Here is a 25,615-nt window from a genome sequence, read left to right on the forward strand (position 1 = left end):
TTACTGTTTCTTGGTTCCTGTATTTCCGTGATACCTCATTCGACTTTTTAGTTCGAAACTCTCAAGGCTGTGGGGGCAGGGAAACAATCGCCGTCAATTTATATTTAGCAGCTCGCTGCATGGGAGATAGCAACCCAACCCAACTCAATCTAACCAAACCCAACCCACCTCACCGTTTCGTTGATTTTCTAATGCTGTTTGCATACGTCAAATTATGTGGGAACTAAACATCCCAGTAAGAATGCAGCCCATCAGAAAGTGAATGAGCCAAAGCCCATTATGTGGGAAGCACAGCGTCTGAGAATCAGTTCTGCTCTGTGTGTATGGACGGCCTGACTGTCTCGTCACGTGATATATGATCGCCACGGAATGCAAGATGCTATTCCCATCCGAAACGAATACAAAGCGAATACAAAACACACACTCTTTGTGCAGTCTGTTTAGACAAGGGAAATATTGGCATGAAGGTTGGACCATTTGTTTCCCTCCTTCTCTGGACAAAACTGAAACCGTCTGAAAACTGCAGTAAGTTTTGGGCTTCAATACGTCTGAGATATTTTGTTGTCTACATAGCTTTTAATGTCAGATTCTGGGGTACAAATGTTACGATACAGAACAGAAATGTGTCTGTAGAACTCCACGCTCTGCTCAGAGTTACAATGGGGCGTGTTCAAGAAATAAAGAGGAAATAAAGAGGAGGGGGGGGGGAGGAGACTATAATGAATTCAAACACTGACATTTTGATAACCTAACATTTTGATTTCCCTTGACTTTCAATAATGGTTCCATTGTCTTATTAAGTTAAGGAATAGTCCATCGAATCAGCTTGACATTTTTTTCTCTTATTTTTATTGTTTGTTATTAATTATTGTTATTGTAATTATAAAAAAAATAATCTAGAAATAGATTTGTTATATAAGAACGTATGCCAAAAGGTAACCTATTTTTTTTTTGTGAGCTGTTAGGTGGTCGGCGTAACAGAGCCACCCCCCCCCCCCCCCCCCCCCCCGTTTAAAGACTTAGACGGCGGAAAGAGAGCCTAAACCTCCCACCGACTGATACGGTTATGTGTGCGCTGGGCAAAATACATTGGTGGCAGCTGAGGCTGCGTAGCCAGGTGGAGATACTCCTCATTGATATTCAGACTGGATTTTAATTTGTTTAATGTTTTATTTACTAACTAAAAAATTCAGATTTTTAAATAAAATCTAATCAATTATTTATTTCAATCAATTCTATTCCAATACTGACACTTAAGAAACATTGAGCATTAAAGGTATTAGTATTGTCTGCATTTTCTATTTTAAAGTTTAGTTTTCAAAGTGTGAGAACACAGTATTTATGTTATGTATTTACTGTCTATTGAAGTGTTCCAAGTTGTTTTTAGCTTTGACGAAATCTATATTAAACAATTTTTAGCTTCTTATAAGAAATTTATATTAAACAATTTTTAGCTTCTTATAAGAAATTTATGCCTAGATTGTGGTCTATGTATGAGAATTGTATGCTTAGAATGTGGTCTATTTATGAAAACTTTATACCTAGAATGTGGTCTTTTCATGTGGTCGTTTTATGCCTAGAATTTAGTCTATTTATGAGAACTTTATGCCAAGAATGTGGTCTGTCTATGAGATCTATGTGACTAGTTTTTGACCTCAGGTCTTCATATAAAGACAAACCTAGTAAACAGCATCAGTGATTCAAGCTTAAAGAAAGATACACATCTGTCAAACGCCCTGACTGTTATTTTAACTATCAAAAACAGAAACCCTAATTGATCTTCAAACTCACAAGATGAACGAAAACAAAAACAAAGGTTCTTTGAAGAATGATCAAATGAGACCAGGTTCTGTCACGCGCAGCCTTTAAATAGTCTTGGTTTCTAGAAATAAAACATGACTTAAAAAGGACTTAACGAATGGGCAGAGATTTCGGTTACCGAAATAATGTAGAATGTAGTGGCGTGACTAGATTTTAACACCCCATAGGCGTGGCTTGTCTGCCTGAGCTAAAGAGGAGGCTGTGAGAATCAATTTCTCTTGTTGGTCAAAAGACTGATACAAGTGTCACGTTCACAGGTAAGATTTTTTTAAAAGTTTTTTTTAACGACCTTTATACAGCTGCTCATTCTTTGTACGAGCGAATCATGAATGAGAGATACAAATAACATTAACTATTGACTAGAACCTTTCAACATAGTGCTAGTACCTTAGACATAGTGCTAGTACCTTAGACATAGTGCTAGTACGTTAGACATAGTGCTAGTACGTTAGACATAGTGCTAGTATCTTAGACATTGTGCTAGTAACTTTACTACTACCTAAGTGCTGGTACCTTTACTACTACCTAAGTGCTGGTAACTTTACTACTACCTAAGTGCTGGTACCTTCACTACTACCTAAGTGCTGGTACCTTTACTACTACCTAAGTGCTAGTAACTTTACTACTACCTAAGTGCTAGTACCTTTACTACTACCTAAGTGCTAGTAACTTTACTACTACCTAAGTGCTAGTACCTTTACTACTACCTAAGTGCTAGTACCTTTACTACTACCTAAGTGCTGGTACCTTTACTACTACCTAAGTGCTGGTACCTTTACTACTATCTAAGTGCTAGTACCTTTACTACTACCTAAGTGCTGGTACCTTTACTACTACCTAAGTGCTAGTAACTTTACTACTACCTAAGTGCTAGTAACTTTACTACTACCTAAGTGCTGGTACCTTTACTACTACCTAAGTGCTGGTACCTTTACTACTACCTAAGTGCTGGTACCTTTACTACTACCTAAGTGCTGGTACCTTTACTACTACCTAAGTGCTGGTACCTTTACTACTACCTAAGTGCTGGTACCTTTACTACTACCTAAGTGCTAGTAACTTTACTACTACCTAAGTGCTGGTACCTTTACTACTACCTAAGTGCTGGTACCTTTACTACTACCTAAGTGCTAGTAACTTTACTACTACCTAAGTGCTGGTACCTTCACTACTACCTAAGTGCTAGTAACTTTACTACTACCTAAGTGCTGGTACCTTTACTACTACCTAAGTGCTGGTACCTTTACTACTACCTAAGTGCTGGTACCTTTACTACTACCTAAGTGCTAGTAACTTTACTACTACCTAAGTGCTGGTACCTTCACTACTACCTAAGTGCTAGTAACTTTACTACTACCTAAGTGCTAGTAACTTTACTACTACCTAAGTGCTAGTAACTTTACTACTACCTGGTACCTTTACTACTACCTAAGTGCTGGTACCTTTACTACTACCTAAGTGCTAGTAACTTTACTACTACCTAAGTGCTGGTACCTTTACTACTACCTAAGTGCTAGTAACTTTACTACTACCTAAGTGCTAGTAACTTTACTACTACCTAAGTGCTGGTACCTTTACTACTACCTAAGTGCTGGTAACTTTACTACTACCTAAGTGCTGGTAACTTTACTACTACCTAAGTGCTGGTACCTTTACTACTACCTAAGTGCTAGTACCTTTACTACTATCTAAGTGCTGGTACCTTTACTACTACCTAAGTGCTGGTAACTTCACTACTACCTAAGTGCTGGTACCTTTACTACTACCTAAGTGCTGGTACCTTTACTACTACCTAAGTGCTGGTAACTTTACTACTACCTAAGTGCTGGTAACTTTACTACTACCTAAGTGCTGGTAACTTTACTACTACCTAAGTGCTGGTACCTTTACTACTACCTAAGTGCTAGTACCTTTACTACTACCTAAGTGCTGGTAACTTTACTACTACCTAAGTGCTGGTACCTTTACTACTACCTAAGTGCTAGTACCTTTACTACTACCTAAGTGCTAGTACCTTTACTACTACCTAAGTGCTGGTACCTTTACTACTACCTAAGTGCTAGTACCTTTACTACTACCTAAGTGCTAGAACTTAGAACTCCCATACCTTAATAGAAACTGTACATAAACAGGTAAATAGCAGACAGCGAAGAGCGCCACCACCACAATCAACATCTTGGCTTTCTTGCGTCTGAGTAGAATCTGAGCTCTCGGCACGTTAGCGCTGGCTTCTGACAAGTGGAACAAAAGTGAATTTATTGGACAACTAGACAATGTTAATTATTACCTGCAGCTTAGTAGGTATTATTGCGAATCAAGAACAAAAGGTCAAAGGTTAGCACTGTATGATAACTAAACTTTTTAAATCTATATGTTTAAAAAAATATAAACTAACATTTTATTTACTATTGTCAACTCAAAATGTTTTCACTGCATGTTAACTGCGAAGAGTCAGTCCTAATATAATAAACTAATTTCAGAAATCACCCTTCCAAAGGACTGTTATTTTCTATATTTAAAAAAATATTATAAACATCATTATAGTGAACTTCTTTTTGTTATACCATTGGGCAGTTGGGCAGTGCTTCACCAGACATTTCCCTTAACGGAACACTTCGCATATTCTGAGTATTTAGCGGAACACTTTCCTCATTTTTTTTTTTAGAGAAGTTAATTCACGTGGGGGCCTGCTAATTAATTATTCCAGTAGTTCGTGGAGCATCTATTCAGGCCTCGTGGAGTACCAGGGTTCAGCGGAACACAGTTTGGGAAACACTGCCATGGGGCATAGACTATAGATATTTATTGATCTCTTATAGACATTCGTTTCTATTGGGGATTTCCTAGGAAAAGTTCATCTCAGTAATCTGCTCTTTGTTAGCACATTGATAGTTCATTTCCCGTTCACGTTTTAAAGTTCTACATTGAAGGAAGAGAGGAAAGAGAACTCTCTACCAAACTATTCTGGGAGTTAAAGAACAAGGTAAGAAATTGAATGGAGCAAATTGAAAGAGATTTGGAAATACATTTCAAGGACGACATATTGAACCATCTCTGTTTGCAACTGAATGGCTGCCTGGGCCTGCGGTATGTGCCACTGAATGGCGGCCTGGGCGTGCGGTATGTGCAACTGAATGGCTGCCTGGGCGTGTGGTATGTGCAACTGAATGGCTGCCTGGGCGTGCGGTATGTGCAACTGAATGGCTGCCTGGGCGTGCGGTATGTGCCACTGAACTGCCTGGTCGTGCGGTATGTGCCACTGAATGGCGGCCTGGGCGTGCGGTATGTGCAACTGAATGGCTGCCTGGGCGTGCGGTATGTGCAACTGAATGGCTGCCTGGGCGTGCGGTATGTGCAACTGAATGGCTGCCTGGGCCTGCGGTATGTGCCACTGAATGGCTGCCTGGGCCTGCGGTATGCGCGCAAAGACCCGTCGTCTCGATGGTCCAGGGTTCCTACTCAGCCCATTGCGCCATCTGCCGTGTAGTTTAACGAGAGGTTTGGACTAGGAAGTAGATTGTCTTCCACACTGGAACATTCCGAAACATGTCAAACATTTACAAACCAATCCTGAAAATGAGGCAACTTTGTGCTACAATTAGAAATGTCTTGTACAGGACTGAAAAGTTGGACACACAACTCTTGAATACTTCGCTTCCTGTACACCAGATATACCAACAAGATTGCTATTTATAGACTAGCCAGCATCTATGAAAATATCGAAAACTACCTTGACAAAAGCCACAATACTACTATTCTAAGCACTACAAAATAACCAGGCTAAAATACCGTCATTGTCACTCGTGAAGCCGGACCTCCAAAGGCATAAGGCCACCTTGACATAAGTGACGGTCATGATGACCAAGGGCACCAGGTAGAAGAGTACAAACATAATCCACAGCTGGATAGTTGAGGATAGCTGTGACCAGCTGGGCTCACACACCACATGCCCATCTTTCAAGTGTGTGTCCTGAGAGATGGCATCGGGCACAGCGGAGACAAGGGAGATGGCCCACACGATGGCCACAGCTCGTTTGGCCCTGACCATGGTGTGTCTGAACATGAGAGGTTGACAAATGGCCAGCCATCTTTCTAGAGCTATAGCGGTCAGTGTCAGGACTGAAACCAGGACAGAGATTTTCTGAAAAACAAAAACAAAACACAAACATAAGATTGTAATGTAAAAACAGACTATTTTAACAAGTAAAAACATACTATTTTAGCAAGTAAAAACATACTATTTTAACAAGTAAAAACATACTATTTTAACAAGTAAAAACATACTATTTTAACAAGTAAAAACATACTATTTTAACAAGTAAAAACATACTATTTTAACAAGTAAAAACATAATATTTTAACAAGTAAAAACATACTATTTTAACAAGTAAAAACATGCTATTTGTTACGTGCGCATCTTAGTGTAAATGTGAAATGGTGCGAATGCGTGTTGAAAGGAGAAGAGGAACCAAAATGGAGGAATATAAACAAGAAAGTGTTTTCAGTATTAATAACGATTAAAGTATTTATAAAACTGTGATTTGTCGTTTTCATGTCTAAAGAGTCTCATCCAATATGAAGACGTAACATACTATTTTAACAAGTAAAAACATACTATTTAACAAGTAAAAACATACTATTTTTACAAGTAAAAACATACTATTTTAAAGTAAAAACATACTTTGTAAAAGTAAAAACATACTATTTTAAAGTAAAAACATAGGCCTACTATTATAAAAGTAAAAACACAAGAGTGTTACAAAGACAGTTTGTGTGGTTCGCTCAGTCAGATTTAAATATCTTCAGAGAAACTATCAGAAACTATAAACTACAAACTATCAACAACTACAACCCTATCTCCGTCGATACAAAAAGAAGAGACGTGCTCGTGACGAAAGTGTTGCCGATACTGTTGTAGTGTTAGTTTGACTAACGACCTGATACACGCAGGATACAGAGTTTTATTAAATCTTATTAGTATTGATATTCCTATGTATTCATTCAACAGATAGTTATGAAGCTAGAGTTCAATGTAGACCTGGTCTAACTGATGGGATTGAATGACTATCTAATTGAACTATTTGTTGTGTAAAAGACCAATCGCTCATTCAAAGCCTCAACAAAGACAACCTTTCCCTTGAGTTGAGTGCACCGAGTGCACTGACCTGTATACTATGTAACACTACGACACACTTGTCGACCATAGAAACAGATGACCTTTTGACCTTTATATCATCTGGCCTAGAGATAGCAAAGACTGAAGTTGCTTTTTTAAATTATTAGAAGTATTCAAAATTGGTCAAAGGTCTAAAAAGAAAGAAAGAATGAACTAAGGGAAAGAACTAAAGGAAAGGAACTCAAAGAAGGGAATTAAAGAAAAGGAACTAAAGGAAAGGAACTAAAAGAAAGGAACTAAAAGAAAGAAACTAAAGGTAAAGAACTAAAGGAAAGAATTACATTCATATTCTCTTTTTACAAATCATTTTAAGTTTTCTTACAAATTAAAATTAACCCCTCCCCCCCCCCCCAAAACCCATTAAAAAAAATTGCTTCGCGATAAACAAGACAAAATAATGACAAGAACACCCTGATCATTGTTAGGTTTTGGAACATACGGGACGATGTGTCCTGGCCTCAGTACCGACCCACACCTCGTTAATAATAGCGTCAAACTGCCGTTGTTAAAGGAGAACTCAGCATGATATATACTGGACACACAATTTTAATTATAACAAGGAGAACTCAGCATGATATATACTGGACTCACAATTTTAATTATAACAAGGAGAACTCAGCATGACATATACTGGACTCACAATTTTAATTGAAATCCTGCCCCGCCCGCTGTTCCTTTAGATTGGAGATGAAAAGATTTGACACAAGACCATGAAGACCAAGTTATTTTTTATTTTTCAAGTCACAAAATCTTTGTTTTTTTTTGGCTGTTTTTACATTTTTTGTTGTTTTCTTGACGTTTCATTTTGACTACACAGTAGATGAGTTAAGGCAGAGTTCACCTTATGTCAGACAAATTGTTTCAAAATGTTGTTTTTGCTGTTTATTCTAAGACTAAGATTGCTTTATTGACCCTTTTGGAATTTTTTTGGCGGGTTCTAAAGATTCTTATCTCAATTAAAAGCAACAACAACATTCAACATAAATAGAACAGACACACAGAAGTTCCTGAAGTGACACAGAGAAGTTGCTGAAGTGACACAGAGAAGTTCCTGAAGTGACACACAGAAGTTACTGAAGTGACACACAGAAGTTCCTGAAGTGACACAGAGAAGTTCCTGAAGTGACACAGAGAAGTTCCTGAAGTGACACACAGAAGTTCCTGAAGTGACACAGAGAAGTTGCTGAAGTGGCACACAGAAGTTCCTGAAGTGACACACAGAAGTTCCTGAAGTGACACACAGAAGTTCCTAAAGTGACACACAGAAGTTCCTGAAGTGACACAGAGAAGTTGCTGAAGTGACACACAGAAGTTCCTGAAGTGACACACAGAAGTTACTAAAGTGACACACAGAAGTTCCTGAAGTGACACAGAGAAGTTGCTGAAGTGACACAGAGAAGTTCCTGAAGTGACACAGAGAAGTTCCTGAAGTGACACAGAGAAGTTCCTGAAGTGACACAGAGAAGTTCCTGAAGTGACACAGAGAAGTTCCTGAAGTGACACAGATAAGTTCCTGAAGTGACACACAGAAGTTCCTGAAGTGACACACAGAAGTTCCTGAAGTGACACACAGAAGTTCCTGAAGTGACACAGAGAAGTTCCTGAAGTGACACAGAGAAGTTCCTGAAGTGACACACAGAAGTTCCTGAAGTGACACAGAGAAGTTCCTGAAGTGACACACAGAAGTTCCTGAAGTGACACACATAAGTTCCTGAAGTGACACAGAGAAGTTCCTGAAGTGACACAGAGAAGTTCCTGAAGTGACACACAGAAGTTCCTGAAGTGACACAGAGAAGTTGCTGAAGTGGCACACAGAAGTTCCTGAAGTGACACACAGAAGTTCCTGAAGTGACACAGAGAAGTTCCTGAAGTGACACAGAGAAGTTCCTGAAGTGACACACAGAAGTTGCTGAAGTGACACACAGAAGTTCCTGAAGTGACACAGAGAAGTTGCTGAAGTGACACAGAGAAGTTCCTGAAGTGACACAGAGAAGTTCCTGAAGTGACACAGAGAAGTTCCTAAAGTTCCTGCAGACGTTTTGATCCTTTTCACCTTCCTTGGTCAACGAGCAGCGCTGATCTACTCTGACAGAGGAACAGACGAATTCAGCGGGATTGGAACCATTCTCTTCTGTTTGGTAGTCAAACGCTTTACTACTTAGCAATTAAGCTAATACAATACATTATGTAACTGTATAATTAACCAAGCTAATTAATAAAAGTAATTGAAGCTTGAAATTATTCATGAATTGAACAAACATCGACCTGATTTATTTTTAAAACACATCGCCAATACAACACCGGATGTGAACTTGTGAGGCTACGTGTCATGAATGGAGAACGGAATTACATAAGACAAATGTGAAGAACACAATTTCTAAAAAAAAATGTTTCCCAGATGTTTTCAAACATCAACAGACAGAGAAAATAAAATTAAATTGTATCTTTATTACATTAGCTGTTTTCATGCCTTTAATTGTATCACAACATGATCCCATAGCGGTTCACTATTTCTTGCAACAGGTTGGCTCCATCCTAAATGTAGCCTATTAGTGCATTTGTACTCTTCCTTCAGCTCAGTCTTTTGTTTTTGTTTGCCACATTTTGTATATTTCTTAGAACTGGTTGTGTCCATTACATTTGGCTAGTGTATTTTTATGTTTCCTACACATTTTATGTTTCCTACATTTTATGTTTCCTACATTTTATGTTTCCTACACACTTTATGTTTCCTACATTTTATTACTAGCCTGACATTACCCGCGGCCTGCGGGTCTAAGTTTGTGTTTACTAATCTGTGGATTGGATTTAGATGCATGTTAAACTTTGCTAATGATCCTTTCAAGTTTTTTTCTCTTTCGCTACGAAAATAAAATTAGGTTTGCGAAAATGGGTTTACCCGAAGCCGATACATTCATATGTATTAAAAACGAAAAGAGCGATAGCTTTGTTAAATGAATGGGATTATAAAGTGAACAATTAAACGAAATAATTTTTAGTACGCGATTCGTGAATGAATATAGATCTAGGCCTATCTCAACTCGGCTTCGCAGCTTTCGTAAACGAATGTAGTCTCATAAAAATGCTTTAGAAAACCAAATTTGAATGTTTATTTGATTTGATTTGATTTTGATTTTAGGCACATCGGCACAATTTAGGCCATGTCGTGCCTGGAATGTTTATTTGATCAAAATATGAAATGAACGGACTATAATTAGTATGTTCATTTGTTAAAGTATAAAACTATCTGTGCGAAGAGAAGTTTTATCATCTTAGAGTTGATTTAGAGTTTTAGATCTAGGGATGGGATTATAAAGTAAACAATTAAACGAATTAATTTTTAGTACGCGATTCATTACGGTATCGTCTAATGAAAGAATGTTCGCCAGGAAATCTGTAGTCACAGATATCAGGAACTAATTTATGTAAAAAATGCTTTTGAAACACAGAATTGAAGGTTAATTTTATTATATAATGAAATCAATGGATCTTCTTTTGTATTTTCATGTGTCAAAGTAAAAAACTATCTGCGCCAAGTGTATTTCTTAAAATTAGATCTAGGTCTAAATCCTTTCGATCTTTTCCCATGTCAACATTGTTAACCATGGCCTAGATCCATAAATACTAGAGCTATAATAGAGTCGGACAACTTTTTTTTTTTTTTGAGGGTCTTAGGTTTGTTTTATGGCTACAATACATACACAACGGTCTAAGTTAGTACCCAAGGAACATTTCTGCCTAGTTTTATCATGATTGGTCAAGCGGTTTTGATGTCCATAAGTAACATACATACACACATACATACGCCTTACTTTGTACTTTATAGTATAGACTAGACATATGTTTACCCGCGACCCGCGGGTCTTTATTTGCGCATTACTGTCGATATAGTCACTGAGAGTGTTTTGTAAACAATTAAACAAAATAATAATGTAATAAGTAAAGCAAATGTGTCAATGTAAAAAAAGTGTGAATGAAGCTATTAAATCAAAATAGCTAATAGGCTTAATTAAATCCATTTTTTTTTTCAAATTAAAACATTTGCTTGAAGGCCTACATATATTTGATTAAAATTTGAGATGAATAGACTAAATTTTGTATGTTCATGTGTATAAAGTATAAAGTAGATCTTGAGGTAGACGTAGATCTAAATCTACACTAATCTAGAGTTCTGTGCTGCGCATGTGTGAACTTTTTTTCATGAATGAATATAAGCCTATCTCAACACGGCTACGCAGCTTTAGCGAACAGCGAACGAATGTATTAAAAATGCTTTAGAAAAACAAATTTGAATGTTAATTTGATTAAAATATCAAATGAATGGACAATAATTAGTATGTTTATGTGTTAAAGCATAAAACTATCTTTGCGAAAAGAAGTTTTATCTTCTTAGAGTTCAGTAAGAGTTTTAGACCTAGGCCTAGGAATAGACTCAGACCTCAGAAGAGAGATGTGTTAATGTGTAACCATTTGGTAATGTCTAATGAAAGAATGTTCGCCAGGAAATCTGTAGATATCAGGAACTAATTTATGAAAAAAATGCTTTTGAATAATCTAGTGGATTGGATTTATATGTATGTTAAACGTAGCTAATGATCCTTTCACGTTATTTCTCTTTCGCTACGAAAATAAAATTAGGTTTGCGAAAATGGGTTTACCCGAAGTCGATCATTCTTATCTATTAAAAACGAAAAGAGCGATAGCTTTGTTAAATGAATGGGATTATAAAGTGAACAATTAAACGAAATAATTTTTAGTACGCGATTTATGAATGAATATAGATCTAGGCCTTTAACTCGGCTTCGCAGCTTTCGTAAACGAATGTAGCTTTAGAAAACCAAATTTGAATGTTTATTTGATCAAAATATGAAATGAATGGACTTTAAATAATATGTTTATGTGTTAAAGTATAAAACTATCTGTGCGAAGAGAAGTTTTATCATCTTAGAGTTGAAATAGAGTTTTAGATCTAGGGATGGGATTATAAAGTAAACAATTAAACGAATTAATATTTAGTACGCGATTCATTACTGAATTGTCTAATGAAAGAATGTTCGTCAGGAAATCTGTAATCACAGATATAAGGAACTAATTAATGTAAAAAATGCTTTTGAAACACAAAATTGAAGGTTAATTTTATTATATAATGAAATCAAAAGATCTTCTTTTGTATTTTCATGTGTCAAAGTAAAAAACTATCTGCGCAAAGTGTATTTCTTAAAATTAGATCTAGGTCTAAATCCTTTCTATCTTTTCTCATGTCAACATTGTAGACATGGCCTAGATCCATAAAATACTATAGCTGTAATAGAGTCGGACAACTTTATTTTTTTTGAGGGTCTTAAGTTTGTTTTAGGGCTACAATACATACACTACGGTCTAAGTTGGTACCCAAGGAACATTCCTGCCAAGTTTTATCAAGATTGGTCAAGCGGTTTTGATGTCTATAAGTAACATACATACATACATACCCCTCACATTCTACTTTATAATATAGATGCTCCTTATATTCTGTGATGTTCCCTACATTCTGTTTTCTTCCTTCTTTGTCCTATTTTCTCGACATTTTGTCATGTTCCCTACATTGTCCTATATTCTCGACATTTTGTCATGTTCCCTACATTGTCCTATATTCTCGACATTTTGTTATGTTCCCTACATTGTCCTATATTCTCGACATTTTGTCATGTTCCCTACATTGTCATATTTTCTCGACATTTTGTCATGTTCCCTACATTGTCCTATTTTCTCGACATTTTGTCATGTTCCCTACATTGTCCTATATTCTCGACATTTTGTCATGCTCCCTTCATTGTCCTATTTTCTCGACATTTTGTCATGTTCCCTTCATTGTCCTATTTTCTCGACATTTTGTCATGTTCCCTACATTGTCCTATATTCCCGACATTTTGTTATGTTCCCTACATTGTCCTATATTCCCGACATTTTGTTATGTTTCTTTTATTTTAGTATGGTCCCTACTTATTGTTGTGTTCCCTACATTTTGTAATGTTCTGTTCATTTCGTTATTCTTATTGCAATTGGGTTGTAATCCCAGCAATGTATGTGTTCTATTTTTATGTCCACGCAGTTTGTTATGTCACTGGTCTCTGTACTTCATTCAAGTTTTAGCCCCTGTCCCCCACACAGACACGCAATTGTTGTACCTTTAAAAAAGCATAAAAAATTACACTCACAACATTACCACATTTAAAAGAACTTTTTGAACAAACGTGCCTAAGAAAAATCGAAAAAATCTTGGAAGACAACGGCCACCCGCTCCATCAGAACTACGCCAGGTCGTCGCGAAGTGGGCGACTGCTGTCAATCAAAACAAGAACGGAGCGGTACAAAAACTCGTTCGTACCTCACTCGGTCAGACTCTATCACCGCCACTCATTGATCAGGGAACATGAAATGCACCAAGATACCTGTGTGTAGTCGCTGAATGAACTCTTCATGTTGTCTGTTGTATTTATGTGTATGTTTCTGTTGTGTTGTCTTTATATGAGAAACGAGTCCTTGTAATCACAACAAATTTCCGTAAGGATCAATAAAGCAGTCTTAGTCTTAGTCTTAGAAATGAGCTTGCTAATAAGAATTATAATCAAATGCTGTAAGTAATCAAAGTGCCTGTATGTAATCAGAAGTGCCTGTAAGTAATTAGAAGTGTTTGTAAGTAATCAGAAGTACATTAAGTGATTTACAAAGTAAAACTATACAGGACATTTTTTTGTTGATTGCTAATATAAATAAAATTATTTGGAGCAAATACGAAACACAAAGTCCAGCCCGAGCTCAACTTAATAACTCGGACATTACGGCTGCTTCCCTTATGTTCACTTAATAACTCTGACATTACGGCTGCTTCCCTTATGTTCACTTAATAACTCTGACATTACGGCTGCTTCCCTTATGTTCACTTAATAACTCTGACATTACGGCTGCTTCACTTATGTTCACTTAATAACTCTGACATTACGGCTGCTTCCCTTATGTTCACTTAATAACTCTGACATTACGGCTGCTTCCCTTATGTTCACTTAATAACTCTGACATTACGGCTGCTTCACTTATGTTCACTTAATAACTCTGACATTACGGCTGCTTCCCTTATGTTCACTTAATAACTCTGACATTACGACTGCTTCACTTATGTTTACTTAATAACTCTGACATTACAGCTGCTTCCCTTATGTTCACTTAATAACTCTGACATTACGGCTGCTTCCCTTATGTTCACTTAATAGCTCTGACATTACGGCTGCTTCCCTTATGTTCACTTAATAACTCTGACATTACGGCTGCTTCCCTTATGTTCACTTAATAACTCTGACATTACGGCTGCTTCCCTTATGTTCACTTAATAACTCTGACATTACGGCTGCTTCCCTTATGTTCACTTAATAACTCTGACATTACAGCTGCTTCCCTTATGTTCACTTAATAACTCTGATATTACGGCTGCTTCCTTTATGTTCACTTAATAACTCTGACATTACGGCTGCTTCCCTTATGTTCACTTAATAACTCTGACATTACGGCTGCTTCCCTTATGTTCACTTAATAACTCTGACATTACGGCTGCTTCCCTTATGTTCACTTAATAACTCTGACATTACAGCTGCTTCCCTTATGTTCACTTAATAACTCTGACATTACGGCTGCTTCACTTATGTTCACTTAATAACTCTGACATTACGGCTGCTTCACTTATGTTCACTTAATAACTCTGACATTACGGCTGCTTCCCTTATGTTCACTTAATAACTCTGACATTACGGCTGCTTTCCTTATGTTCACTTAATAACTCTGACATTACGGCTGCTTCACTTATGTTCACTTAATAACTCTGACATTACGGCTGCTTCCCTTATGTTCACTTAATAACTCTGACATTACGACTGCTTCACTTATGTTTACTTAATAACTCTGACATTACAGCTGCTTCCCTTATGTTCACTTAATAACTCTGACATTACGGCTGCTTCCCTTATGTTCACTTAATAGCTCTGACATTACGGCTGCTTCCCTTATGTTCACTTAATAACTCTGACATTACGGCTGCTTCCCTTATGTTCACTTAATAACTCTGACATTACGGCTGCTTCCCTTATGTTCACTTAATACCTCTGACATTACGGCTGCTTCCCTTATGTTCACTTAATAACTCTGACATTACAGCTGCTTCCCTTATGTTCACTTAATAACTCTGATATTACGGCTGCTTCCTTTATGTTCACTTAATAACTCTGACATTACGGCTGCTTCCCTTATGTTCACTTAATAACTCTGACATTACGGCTGCTTCCCTTATGTTCACTTAATAACTCTGACATTACGGCTGCTTCCCTTATGTTCACTTAATAACTCTGACATTACAGCTGCTTCCCTTATGTTCACTTAATAACTCTGACATTACGGCTGCTTCACTTATGTTCACTTAATAACTCTGACATTACGGCTGCTTCCCTTATGTTCACTTAATAACTCTGACATTACAGCTGCTTCCCTTATGTTCACTTAATAACTCTGACATTACGGCTGCTTCACTTATGTTTACTTAGTAACTCTGACATTACGGCTGCTTCCCTTATGTTCACTTAATAACTCTGACATTACGGCTGCTTCCCTTATGTTCACTTAATAACTCTGACATTACAGCTGCTTCCCTTATGTTCACTTAATAACTCTGACATTACGGCTGCTTCACTTATGTTCACTTAATAACTCTGACATTACGGCTGCTTCCCTTATGTTCACTTAATAACTCTGACATTACAGCTGCTTCCCTTATGTTCACTTAATAACTCTGACATTACGGCTGCTTCCCTTATGTTCACTTAATAACTCTGACATTACGGCTGCTTCCCTTATGTTTACTTAATAACTCTGACATTACGGCTGCTTCACTTATGTTTACTTAGTAACTCTGACATTACGGCTGCTTCACTTATGTTTACTTTGTAACTCTGACATTACGGCTGCTTCACTTATGTTCACTTAATAACTCTGACATTACGGCTGCTTCACTTATGTTTACTTAATAACTCTGACATTACGGCTGCTTCCCTTATGTTTACTTAATAACTCTGACATTACGGCTGCTTCCCTTATGTTGAGAATTAGAATGATGTTTTATCCATTAGAAAATCGATGAATAGAAAACAATTACACACAAACACTATCCCTTTAATATTCCGAGTAATCCAACATTTATAGTTATGGAATGTGTCTAAACTTTTTCAATATGTTTCTATTGCTTCATATCTATGAGGATATTTGTCCACAAGTTGTTTCTGTGGCTTTATAGAAGTGTCTGATTGATACGTTCTTTGACATATCAGATGAACTTTACAAATAGCTTTATTAATAATTTTGCAGTCGCAAAATTTTAGCGCCCCCTGGGATTAGGATCTGAGCTTTTTCTTTCGATATTTGTTTTCTCTTTTTAGTCTGAAGCAATTATTTATTCTTTTATGATTTGTCTTTGGTTTTAAGACTTCCTTCAGCGGCGGAGCCTTGAGTGGGAAGTGGAAAAACTTGAAGGCCTAAGGATGATAAATATTGCTGTGACCCTTGGGCTGCTTCGTTGCAAGAGACAATAACCATGTTTTGATCGCTGTCAGGATCGATGATTATTATACGAATATATGACCGCCGGACATGAGCTGGACATCCAGATGACGAGAGGGAGCAGTCAACAGTAATTAAATACCACGACAGTTGGCCGTGTCAATAGCCCAGGTCTTAATCTCTCAATGATAGGATAGGGGGCGCTCAATGCACTCAGTGTCTGGGTCAAAGATTTAGCGAGGTCATTTAGACCTGAAATACCTTCAATATTATTTTTACTTCTGTTTATTTATTAATAATTACTGTCTTCACATTGGTTACAGAAATACACTGACATGAACACTCAGACACAAAGGCACAAACACAAATCTATGGCCGCCTCCAGTCGCGATGCGACTATGGATCATCTCTTGGAAATGAGATAAATGTCTGGGCATTAGCTGTGGTCGGAACGATGTCGCCCACACACCAGTCCCCCCGCCCCCTCCACGTATCCAAAGGAAAGATAGGCCTACAGTTTGTGGTCAGCGGCGCCGCAGGTTCTGCTAGGGTATAGCACTGAGTGCTGCAAACCGCCTAAGGGTAACCGGCTCCTGATTTTTTTCTCATGGTTGACTCCCGAAGCCTTTCCCATGAGCTGCAAGGCAAGGAGAGGTTTGAGGTCAGAGTTTTCCTTCTCCAAGTTGGTAGCCAGCCATGGCTCAAGTGCCCCCTCCTGACCGAACCTTACTGGTTTAGGTGCCCTTAGGTGCCATTTACTCGCCTTCGCCCCTTCTTCTGTTAGTGAAAACAGTTCCGCGGGGCTCAATATCTGAACCACACGCGAAGGCCAGAAGTTGGACTGGTTGTAGAGAGTATTCGAGACGCATAGTATTAGGAAGCATTTTATTGGTAATGGAATGTTTTATCCATTACGACTTCCTTGGGGAACCAAACACAAATACACATACACAAATACACATACACAAATACACAGATACAAATACACATACACAAATACACAGACACAAATACACATACACAAATACACAGATACAAATACACATACACAAATACACATACACAAATACACAGACACAAATACACATACACAAATACACATACACAAATACACAGATACAAACACACAGACACAAATACACATACACAAATACACAGACACAAATACACATACACAAATACACATACACAAATACACAGATACAAACACACAGACACAAATACACAGACACAAATACACAGACACAAATACACAGATACAAACATACCGACACAAATACACAGACAGAAATACACATACACAAATACTTAGATAAAAATACACAGATTCAAACAGACATACACAGATACAAATACACATACACAAATACACATACACAAATACACAGACACAAACACACAGACACAAATACACATACACAAATACACAGACACAAATACACAGATACAAACATACCGACACAAATACACAGACAGAAATACACATACACAAATACTTAGATACAAATACACAGATTCAAACAGACATACACAGATACAAATACACAGAGACATATACACATACACAAATACACAGATTCAAACAGACATACACAGATACAAATACACAGAGACATATACACATACACAAATACACAGATTCAAACAGACATACACAGATACAAATACACAGAGACATATACACATACACAAATACACAGACACAAAAACACAGACTCAAATACACATACAGAAATACACAGACACAAACAGACATACACAGATACAAATACACAGACACAAATACACAGATACAAACAGATATTCACAAATACACAAATACACAAAAACAAATACACAGATACAAACACACATACACAAATACACAGATACAAACACACATACACAAATAAATAGACACAAATACAGATACAAACACACATACACAAATACACAGATACAAATAAACATACTGTACACAGATATAAACACACATACACAAATACAGAGACACTAATACACAGATACAAACAGACATACACAAATACACAGATTTAAACACACATACACAAATACACATATACAAACACACAGACACAAATATACAGACACAAATACACCGACACAAATACACAGATACAAACAGACATACACAAATACACAGATACAAATACACCGACACAAATACACATACACAAATACACAGATACAAACACACATACAGAAATACACAGACACAAACAGACATACACAGATACAAATACACAGACACAAATACACAGATACAAACAGATATTCACAAATACACAAATACACAGACACAAATACACTAAAACAAATACACAGATACAAATACACAGATACAAACACACATACACAAATAAATAGACACAAATACAGATACAAACACACATACACAAATACACAGATACAAATACACCGACACAAATACACATACACAAATACACTGACACAAACGCAGAGACACAAATACACAGACACAAATAGACATACACAAATTCATAGATACAAACACACATACACAAATACACAGATACAAATAAACATACTGTACACAGATATAAACACACATACACAAATACAGAGACACTAATACACAGATACAAACAGACATACACAAATACACAGATTTAAACACACATACACAAATACACATATACAAACACACAGACACAAATATACAGACACAAATACACAGACACAAATACACAGATACAAACAGACATACACAAATACACAGATACAAATACACCGACACAAATACACATACACAAATACACAGATACAAACACACATACAGAAATACACAGACACAAACAGACATACACAGATACAAATACACAGACACAAATACACAGATAGAAACAGATATTCACAAATACACAAATACACAGACACAAATACACTAAAACAAATACACAGATACAAACACACATACACAAATAAATAGACACAAATACAGATACAAACACACATACACAAATACACAGATACAAACACACAGACACAAATATACAGACACAAATACACAGACACAAATACACAGATACAAACAGACATACACAAATACACAGATACAAATACACCGACACAAATACACATACACAAATACACAGATACAAACACACATACAGAAATACACAGACACAAACAGACATACACATATACAAATACACAGACACAAATACACAGATACAAACAGATATTCACAAATACACAAATACACAGACACAAATACACTAAAACAAATACACAGACACAAATACACTAAAACAAATACACAGATACAAACACACATACACAAATAAATAGACACAAATACAGATACAAACACACATACACAAATACACAGATACAAATACACCGACACAAATACACATACACAAATACACTGACACAAACGCAGAGACACAAATACACAGACACAAATAGACATACACAAATTCACAGATACAAACACACATACACAAATACACAGACAAGGGAAAAAAAATTAATTTTGGAACGGCAAGGTGAATGGAGAGGCTGGGCAGGCTGGAGGTGGGGGGAGGTTGCAGCCTCATGAGCACAGAAACTAACACGAAAACACCAACACAAGGACTAAAAACACAAAAACACATCCACAACAGACACAGAAAGACACAAATACAAAAAGACAAACACAGACACTTTGTCTTTCGAAGCAAATAGTGAAATGTGCAAACTCTTAGTTACCATTTAGAAACTTCAAGAGAATGAATACTCGCTAGGAATACACATACACATTTAGGTGTGGTAAACAATATGTACAGAATAAAAATGTTGATACTGTGACGTAAGTAACAACTTAATAATTTATTTATAACGCGCAATAAAAATTTCAATTAGTTTGACCAGCAGAAAAAAAATCATTTCGTTTGACTAGCAGTAAATTAAAAAATCTAGAAAACATAGTTGATATTAATGCTACAGCTAAAGAAATTCCATCTCGTAGTTTGACCTTTACAGAATAATAGAATGGAGTCGAGTTATTAAATAACTTTTTAAGTAAAACATCTCTTTAAAAAAAATGTTATGATAAAAAGCTGAACTCAACTCAGAGAATGTTATACTGGGGGAGTCAAGAAAAATGCTGGATGAGAAACTTTTTTTCTCGCTTCTAATTGATTTTTAGCGGCCCCCGAAAGGGAAAAAGACGCTATTAGTTTTATGTGGCCTGTCTGTCCGTCCGTCCCGTTTAGATCTCAGAAACTAGAAGAGAAAATGAAAATCGGACATTATGATATTTTAGATCATTCAAAGTTCGGATGACAACGGCTACTTTTTTCTTTTCTGAAAACGAAAAGTCTAGTTTTTAAAATCAATTATGCAAGCATTTTTTTTTCATAAAAATACACCATTTTTACAACTATTCACTATTAATAGCAACAAACACCGGATGCTTTTAAGTTAGAGAGACATATATTTACCATTTTTATCAACACATTTATGCAAATGGTTTTAGATTTTTGATAAAAAATATTATTTTTTACACTTTTATTGCTAAGTTATGTAAGTTCTGTCATACTAAATACACATTTACAAAAAAAATTTAAACTTTTTTTTAAAAGAGAAAAAAATCTATATACTATGCAAATAAGTTGGACATAATTTAAAACAACAATTAATAAGCAGTTTTTCATATTATCGCCTGAACTGCAGCCAGCAATTAGAATCATGAAACACAAAACTAAAGGACTTTTTCTTTTACGGAAATCTATTCACCAAAGAAGTTCTGAGAGATTGACCCTTTACAAAACAATTAGATCAATTAGACACTCATTATTAGCCATCAGTTAAGCCAGGTTCACATCTAACTTCACATTCACTTTCACCTATCCCTAGGTCTGCTGGACCTTTGGGGCATCACACAGGATCTGTCAACATTTTTTCTCCATTCTTCTTTGTCATTTGCCATTGATAGAATTTCATTATGATATCCTTTCTGAAAATATTGAAACCTGCCTTCGGGGGCCGATTTTGAGTTTGTGTTTCCACACAAACTGTCTTTGTAACCTTGTTTTCTTAATTTTTTAAATCATATCAAAATGTGTAGCTAATCACGTTTTGTAACTTATTTTGGTCCTTCAGGATTCGAACATTCCTATAAAGTCGCGACATTCCGCAGGGGCTGTCTCCACGACCGACGACACTCGTTTGTAGTCAACTCCGTCCTAAAGTCTGGTCTGACAAACTCTGTCCTAAAGTCTGGTCTGACAAACGTTTGTAGTCAACTCTGTCCTAAAGTCTGTTCTGACAAACTTCGTCCTAAAGTCTGGTCTGAAAAATTCCGTCCTAAAGTCTGGTCTGACAAACTCCGTCCTAAAGTCTGGTCTGACAAACTCCGTCCTAAAGTCTGGTCTGACAAATTCCGTCCTAAAGTCTGGTCTGACAAACTCCGTCCTAAAGTCTGGTCTGACAAACTCCGTCCTAAAGTCTGGTCTGACAAACTCCTTCCTAAAGTCTGGTCTGACAAACTCCGTCCTAAAGTCTGGTCTGACAAACTCCTTCCTAAAGTCTGGTCTGACAAACTCCTTCCTAAAGTCTGGTCTGACAAACGTTTGATGTCCTTGTTCAATGTCTACATTCAGAACTAGGCCCAAACTAAAATGTCCAAGATGTAATCCAACGCCTTCCATTATCATTCAATGTCCTCAGTGAAGAATCACATCAAAAAGTTATTTCACAAAGACGTGTAGCTTCACTAATTAGTCCTGGGATGAGTGCCAAACTCTTTGTCTAAGTGTGTCTAAGTGTGTCTAAGTGTGTCTAGGTGTGTCTAGGTGTGTCTATGTGTGTCTATTTGTGTGAATGTATCGATTAGCTGTGATTAGTCTTCAAATGACTTTGTTCAAGTCAACCATTTCTTCATTAAAACATTTCACTCCCCACCAGAGGGTTAAAGAGTGTCTGCTTTGTTGATCACTCTAGTAACGGTGACAAAAAAAAAAAAGTAAAAAAATTGCATGATGTTTGATTGAATGTAAGAAAGTTTTAAAGTCCAGAAGTTTCTCTGCATTGTACATTGTGTGTAGGTCTACATCTAGATTTAGTCTCACAAGAGGTCTACATCTAGATTTAGTCTCACAAGAGGTCTACATCTAGATTTAGTCTCACAAGAGGTCTACATCTAATTTAGTCTTAATAGAGGTCTACATCTAGATTTAGTCTCACAAGAGGTCTACATCTAATTTAGTCTTAATAGAGGTCTACATCTAGATTTAGTCCTAATAGAGGTCTACATCTAGATTTAGTCTCACAAGAGGTCTACATCTAATTTAGTCTTAATAGAGGTCTACATCTAGATTTAGTCCTAATAGAGGTCTACATCTAGATTTAGTCTCACAAGAGGTCTACATCTAGATTTGATCTTAATAGAGGTCTACATCTAGATTTAGTCTCACAAGAGGTCTACATCTAGATTTAGTCTTAATAGAGGTCTACATCTAATTTAGTCTTAATAGAGGTCTACATCTAGATTTAGTCTCACAAGAAGTCTACATCTAGATTTAGTCTTAATAGAGGTCTACATCTAATTTAGTCTTAATAGAGGTCTACATCTAGATTTAGTCTCACAAGAGGTCTACATCTAGATTTAGTCCTAATAGATGTCTACATCTAGATTTAGTCCTAATAGAGGTCTACATCTAGATTTAGTCCTAATAGAGGTCTACATCTAGATTTAGTCCTAATAGAGGTCTTTCAGTTATCACGAATAATTACATTCAATAATTGATGTCTTTTCCTTTTCCGCACTAGAATAGAACATTTACAAGTAAGTTCATTAAGCAGTTATAAATAATTGTTACATCTCTCTCTCTCTTTCTCTCTCTATAAATTCTGTTATGTTGAATTGGGATAGCCGCTCTTTCTCCCATTATCTCTCTCTCTCTTCTTCTTCTCTCTCTGTCTCCCTCTCTCTCCGCCTCGTCCTATTTTCAGACCTTCTTTCTCACCTTCCCATCGTAATGCTCTCAACTCTCTCTCTCTCTCTCTTTATATATATATAAGCTCTAATTGTATGTAGAAATAAAAACTTTAAATTTATGTATTGAATGTTCATTCCAGTCAGTCCTTAACTTTGTTTGGAGCTATGTCCCTTATGGTCTATAATACAATGTTCCTGGACTTAATGGACTTACAGTCGATACCCCTCCCTTGCGAGCTTGGGGGTCTGGGGAGCACTGTTAGCAAAAAAGGGAAAACAAATTTGAGCCCACCCTAAACCACCTCAAAGAAATCCTGGATATGCTGATGATAATTAGTGTTCACATCCATGCCACTAGCCAGACATTAGAAATGAACTCATTAGTGTGTAAAGTCTTGTAGTCACGCTAGCTGTAACTTGTTGCGCTCTCACAGGTCTATGTTTTATTCTGTTTCATTTATCCTAATTAAAATTTTTTTTTTACTGGGAGCTGGACTCGTTTGGCTAGGGGCTTGTTCAATGTGGTTGACAGCATTGGATTATGGATTTCATGTCGATACAAAATGAAGGACATGAGAGAGAGAGAGAGGGGGGGGGGGGACAAAAAAAAAGCCCAGAAGAAGAAAAAAGAAAATTACTTTAAAAAAATTTTTTTTTGTAGGAAAAGTAAAAATAAAATTACAAAGTCTTATAAGTGAACAGGGCAGCAACTTAACAGCAATAGCCATATGACAGCAATAATCATTTGATAGCAATAGCCATATGACAGCAATAATCATTTGATAGCAATAGCCATATGACATCAATAATCATATAATGCATACACACAAATAAACTCGCAACATAACCTATGTGTTGAGATTTGAATTTTCCATTCAACAACTTTATAAAAATAAAACCTATAACAAATGAAAAGAAACATTCCAAGTCCGCTCATTTAATATTCAACTAGTCAGCGGTTAAAGACTAAACTATTTAATTCTGGTTCAATATAAAAGGTAAAAGATCTAAAGTGCTTTTTATTTTTTTAATTCATTAATGGCTTTGTTAATGTTATTAACAACCAAGCCATTGAATAAAAGCCACCTTTCCGATGTAAACGTCACCTGTAATGTTCATTAACTTGCATACGTCACCCAAACATTACTTTCCAACTAGTTGTAAGCTAGATCTTATACCAAACAATAGAATATGTCTGATCACCTATAGAGGGGAAAAACTGAAACACCTCAACTGTAAATTGGAAAAACTTCTGAAGATAGAAAGCTGTGGATTGTAAAAGATTTTTGGATGCTGTCCTACAACAAGTCAAGTTTTAACAGCAGGTCTGCAGTTAAGTGTTAAACATCAATCACTCATTCTCAGATTATTTTCAAGTTGGCATTCAATAAGAAGGAAGTGGAGATTGTAGTCCAGTAAATGGTCATTCAATAAGAAGGAAGTGGAGATTGTAGTCCAGTGAATGGTCATCGAGGTTCCGAGCAAACTTTTTCTGTTTTTATTTTCTGATTATCTTTTACAGTTTTATTTAAAAATTATAATTGCTTGAATTCAAAATCTAAAATTATATTTCTCTATTTCAAACGAAAACTTTTCAGAATGTTCAATGCATGCTCTGGTGTTCTATCTGTAAGAAGAAGTTCAAACTACAAATGTCGTCATTGTCGTCTGGTTATTTTATTCGTTTCCCAAGTGAACTACATGATTTCATCGGTGAACAAACCTATATATCTCAATAATGTAGAAGTAATTTCCTTTTTTTCGATATCAAATAAAATAATTAAATACCAGTAATTAATTGAATAATCAGTTAATTTAAAAAAAATGATTCATGCATTGTCTTCATAAATGAATAATTGTTCAAAGTGTCATCTTGGTTTGAGTACGGATGTGGAAGATAATGTGTATGAGATTTATACCCGATAGAATGAGTATGTTGATATAGGCCTAAGCTTTGTTAATAGCTCAACTATTTGACTCTACAGACCTTGACAGGTGGCACCCTGCTATAACACTCCGTACAAGCTTGACTGTACAGACCTTGACAGGTGGCACCCTGCTATAACACTCCGTACAAGCTTGACTGTACAGACCTT

At 36.4% G+C, this 25,615-nt stretch overlaps 1 protein-coding gene across 3 annotated transcripts in view; it reads right to left on the bottom strand.

The window, feature by feature from the left end:
• LOC106063479 (orexin/Hypocretin receptor type 1-like) overlaps positions 1–25,615 on the bottom strand; it is a 176,255-nt gene that overhangs the window by 45,427 nt on the left and 105,213 nt on the right. For all 3 annotated transcript variants that reach the window (XM_056028512.1, XM_056028515.1, XM_056028513.1), the window contains 2 exons: positions 5,611–5,962; positions 3,929–4,052 (listed from right to left, as the gene is read on the bottom strand). In XM_056028512.1, the coding sequence (XP_055884487.1) occupies positions 3,929–4,052; positions 5,611–5,962 (476 nt within the window). The remainder of the gene's footprint in view (positions 1–3,928; positions 4,053–5,610; positions 5,963–25,615) is intronic.

Source organism: Biomphalaria glabrata, chromosome 5 (assembly GCF_947242115.1).
Source record: "Biomphalaria glabrata chromosome 5, xgBioGlab47.1, whole genome shotgun sequence".
NCBI lineage: Eukaryota > Metazoa > Mollusca > Gastropoda > Planorbidae > Biomphalaria > Biomphalaria glabrata.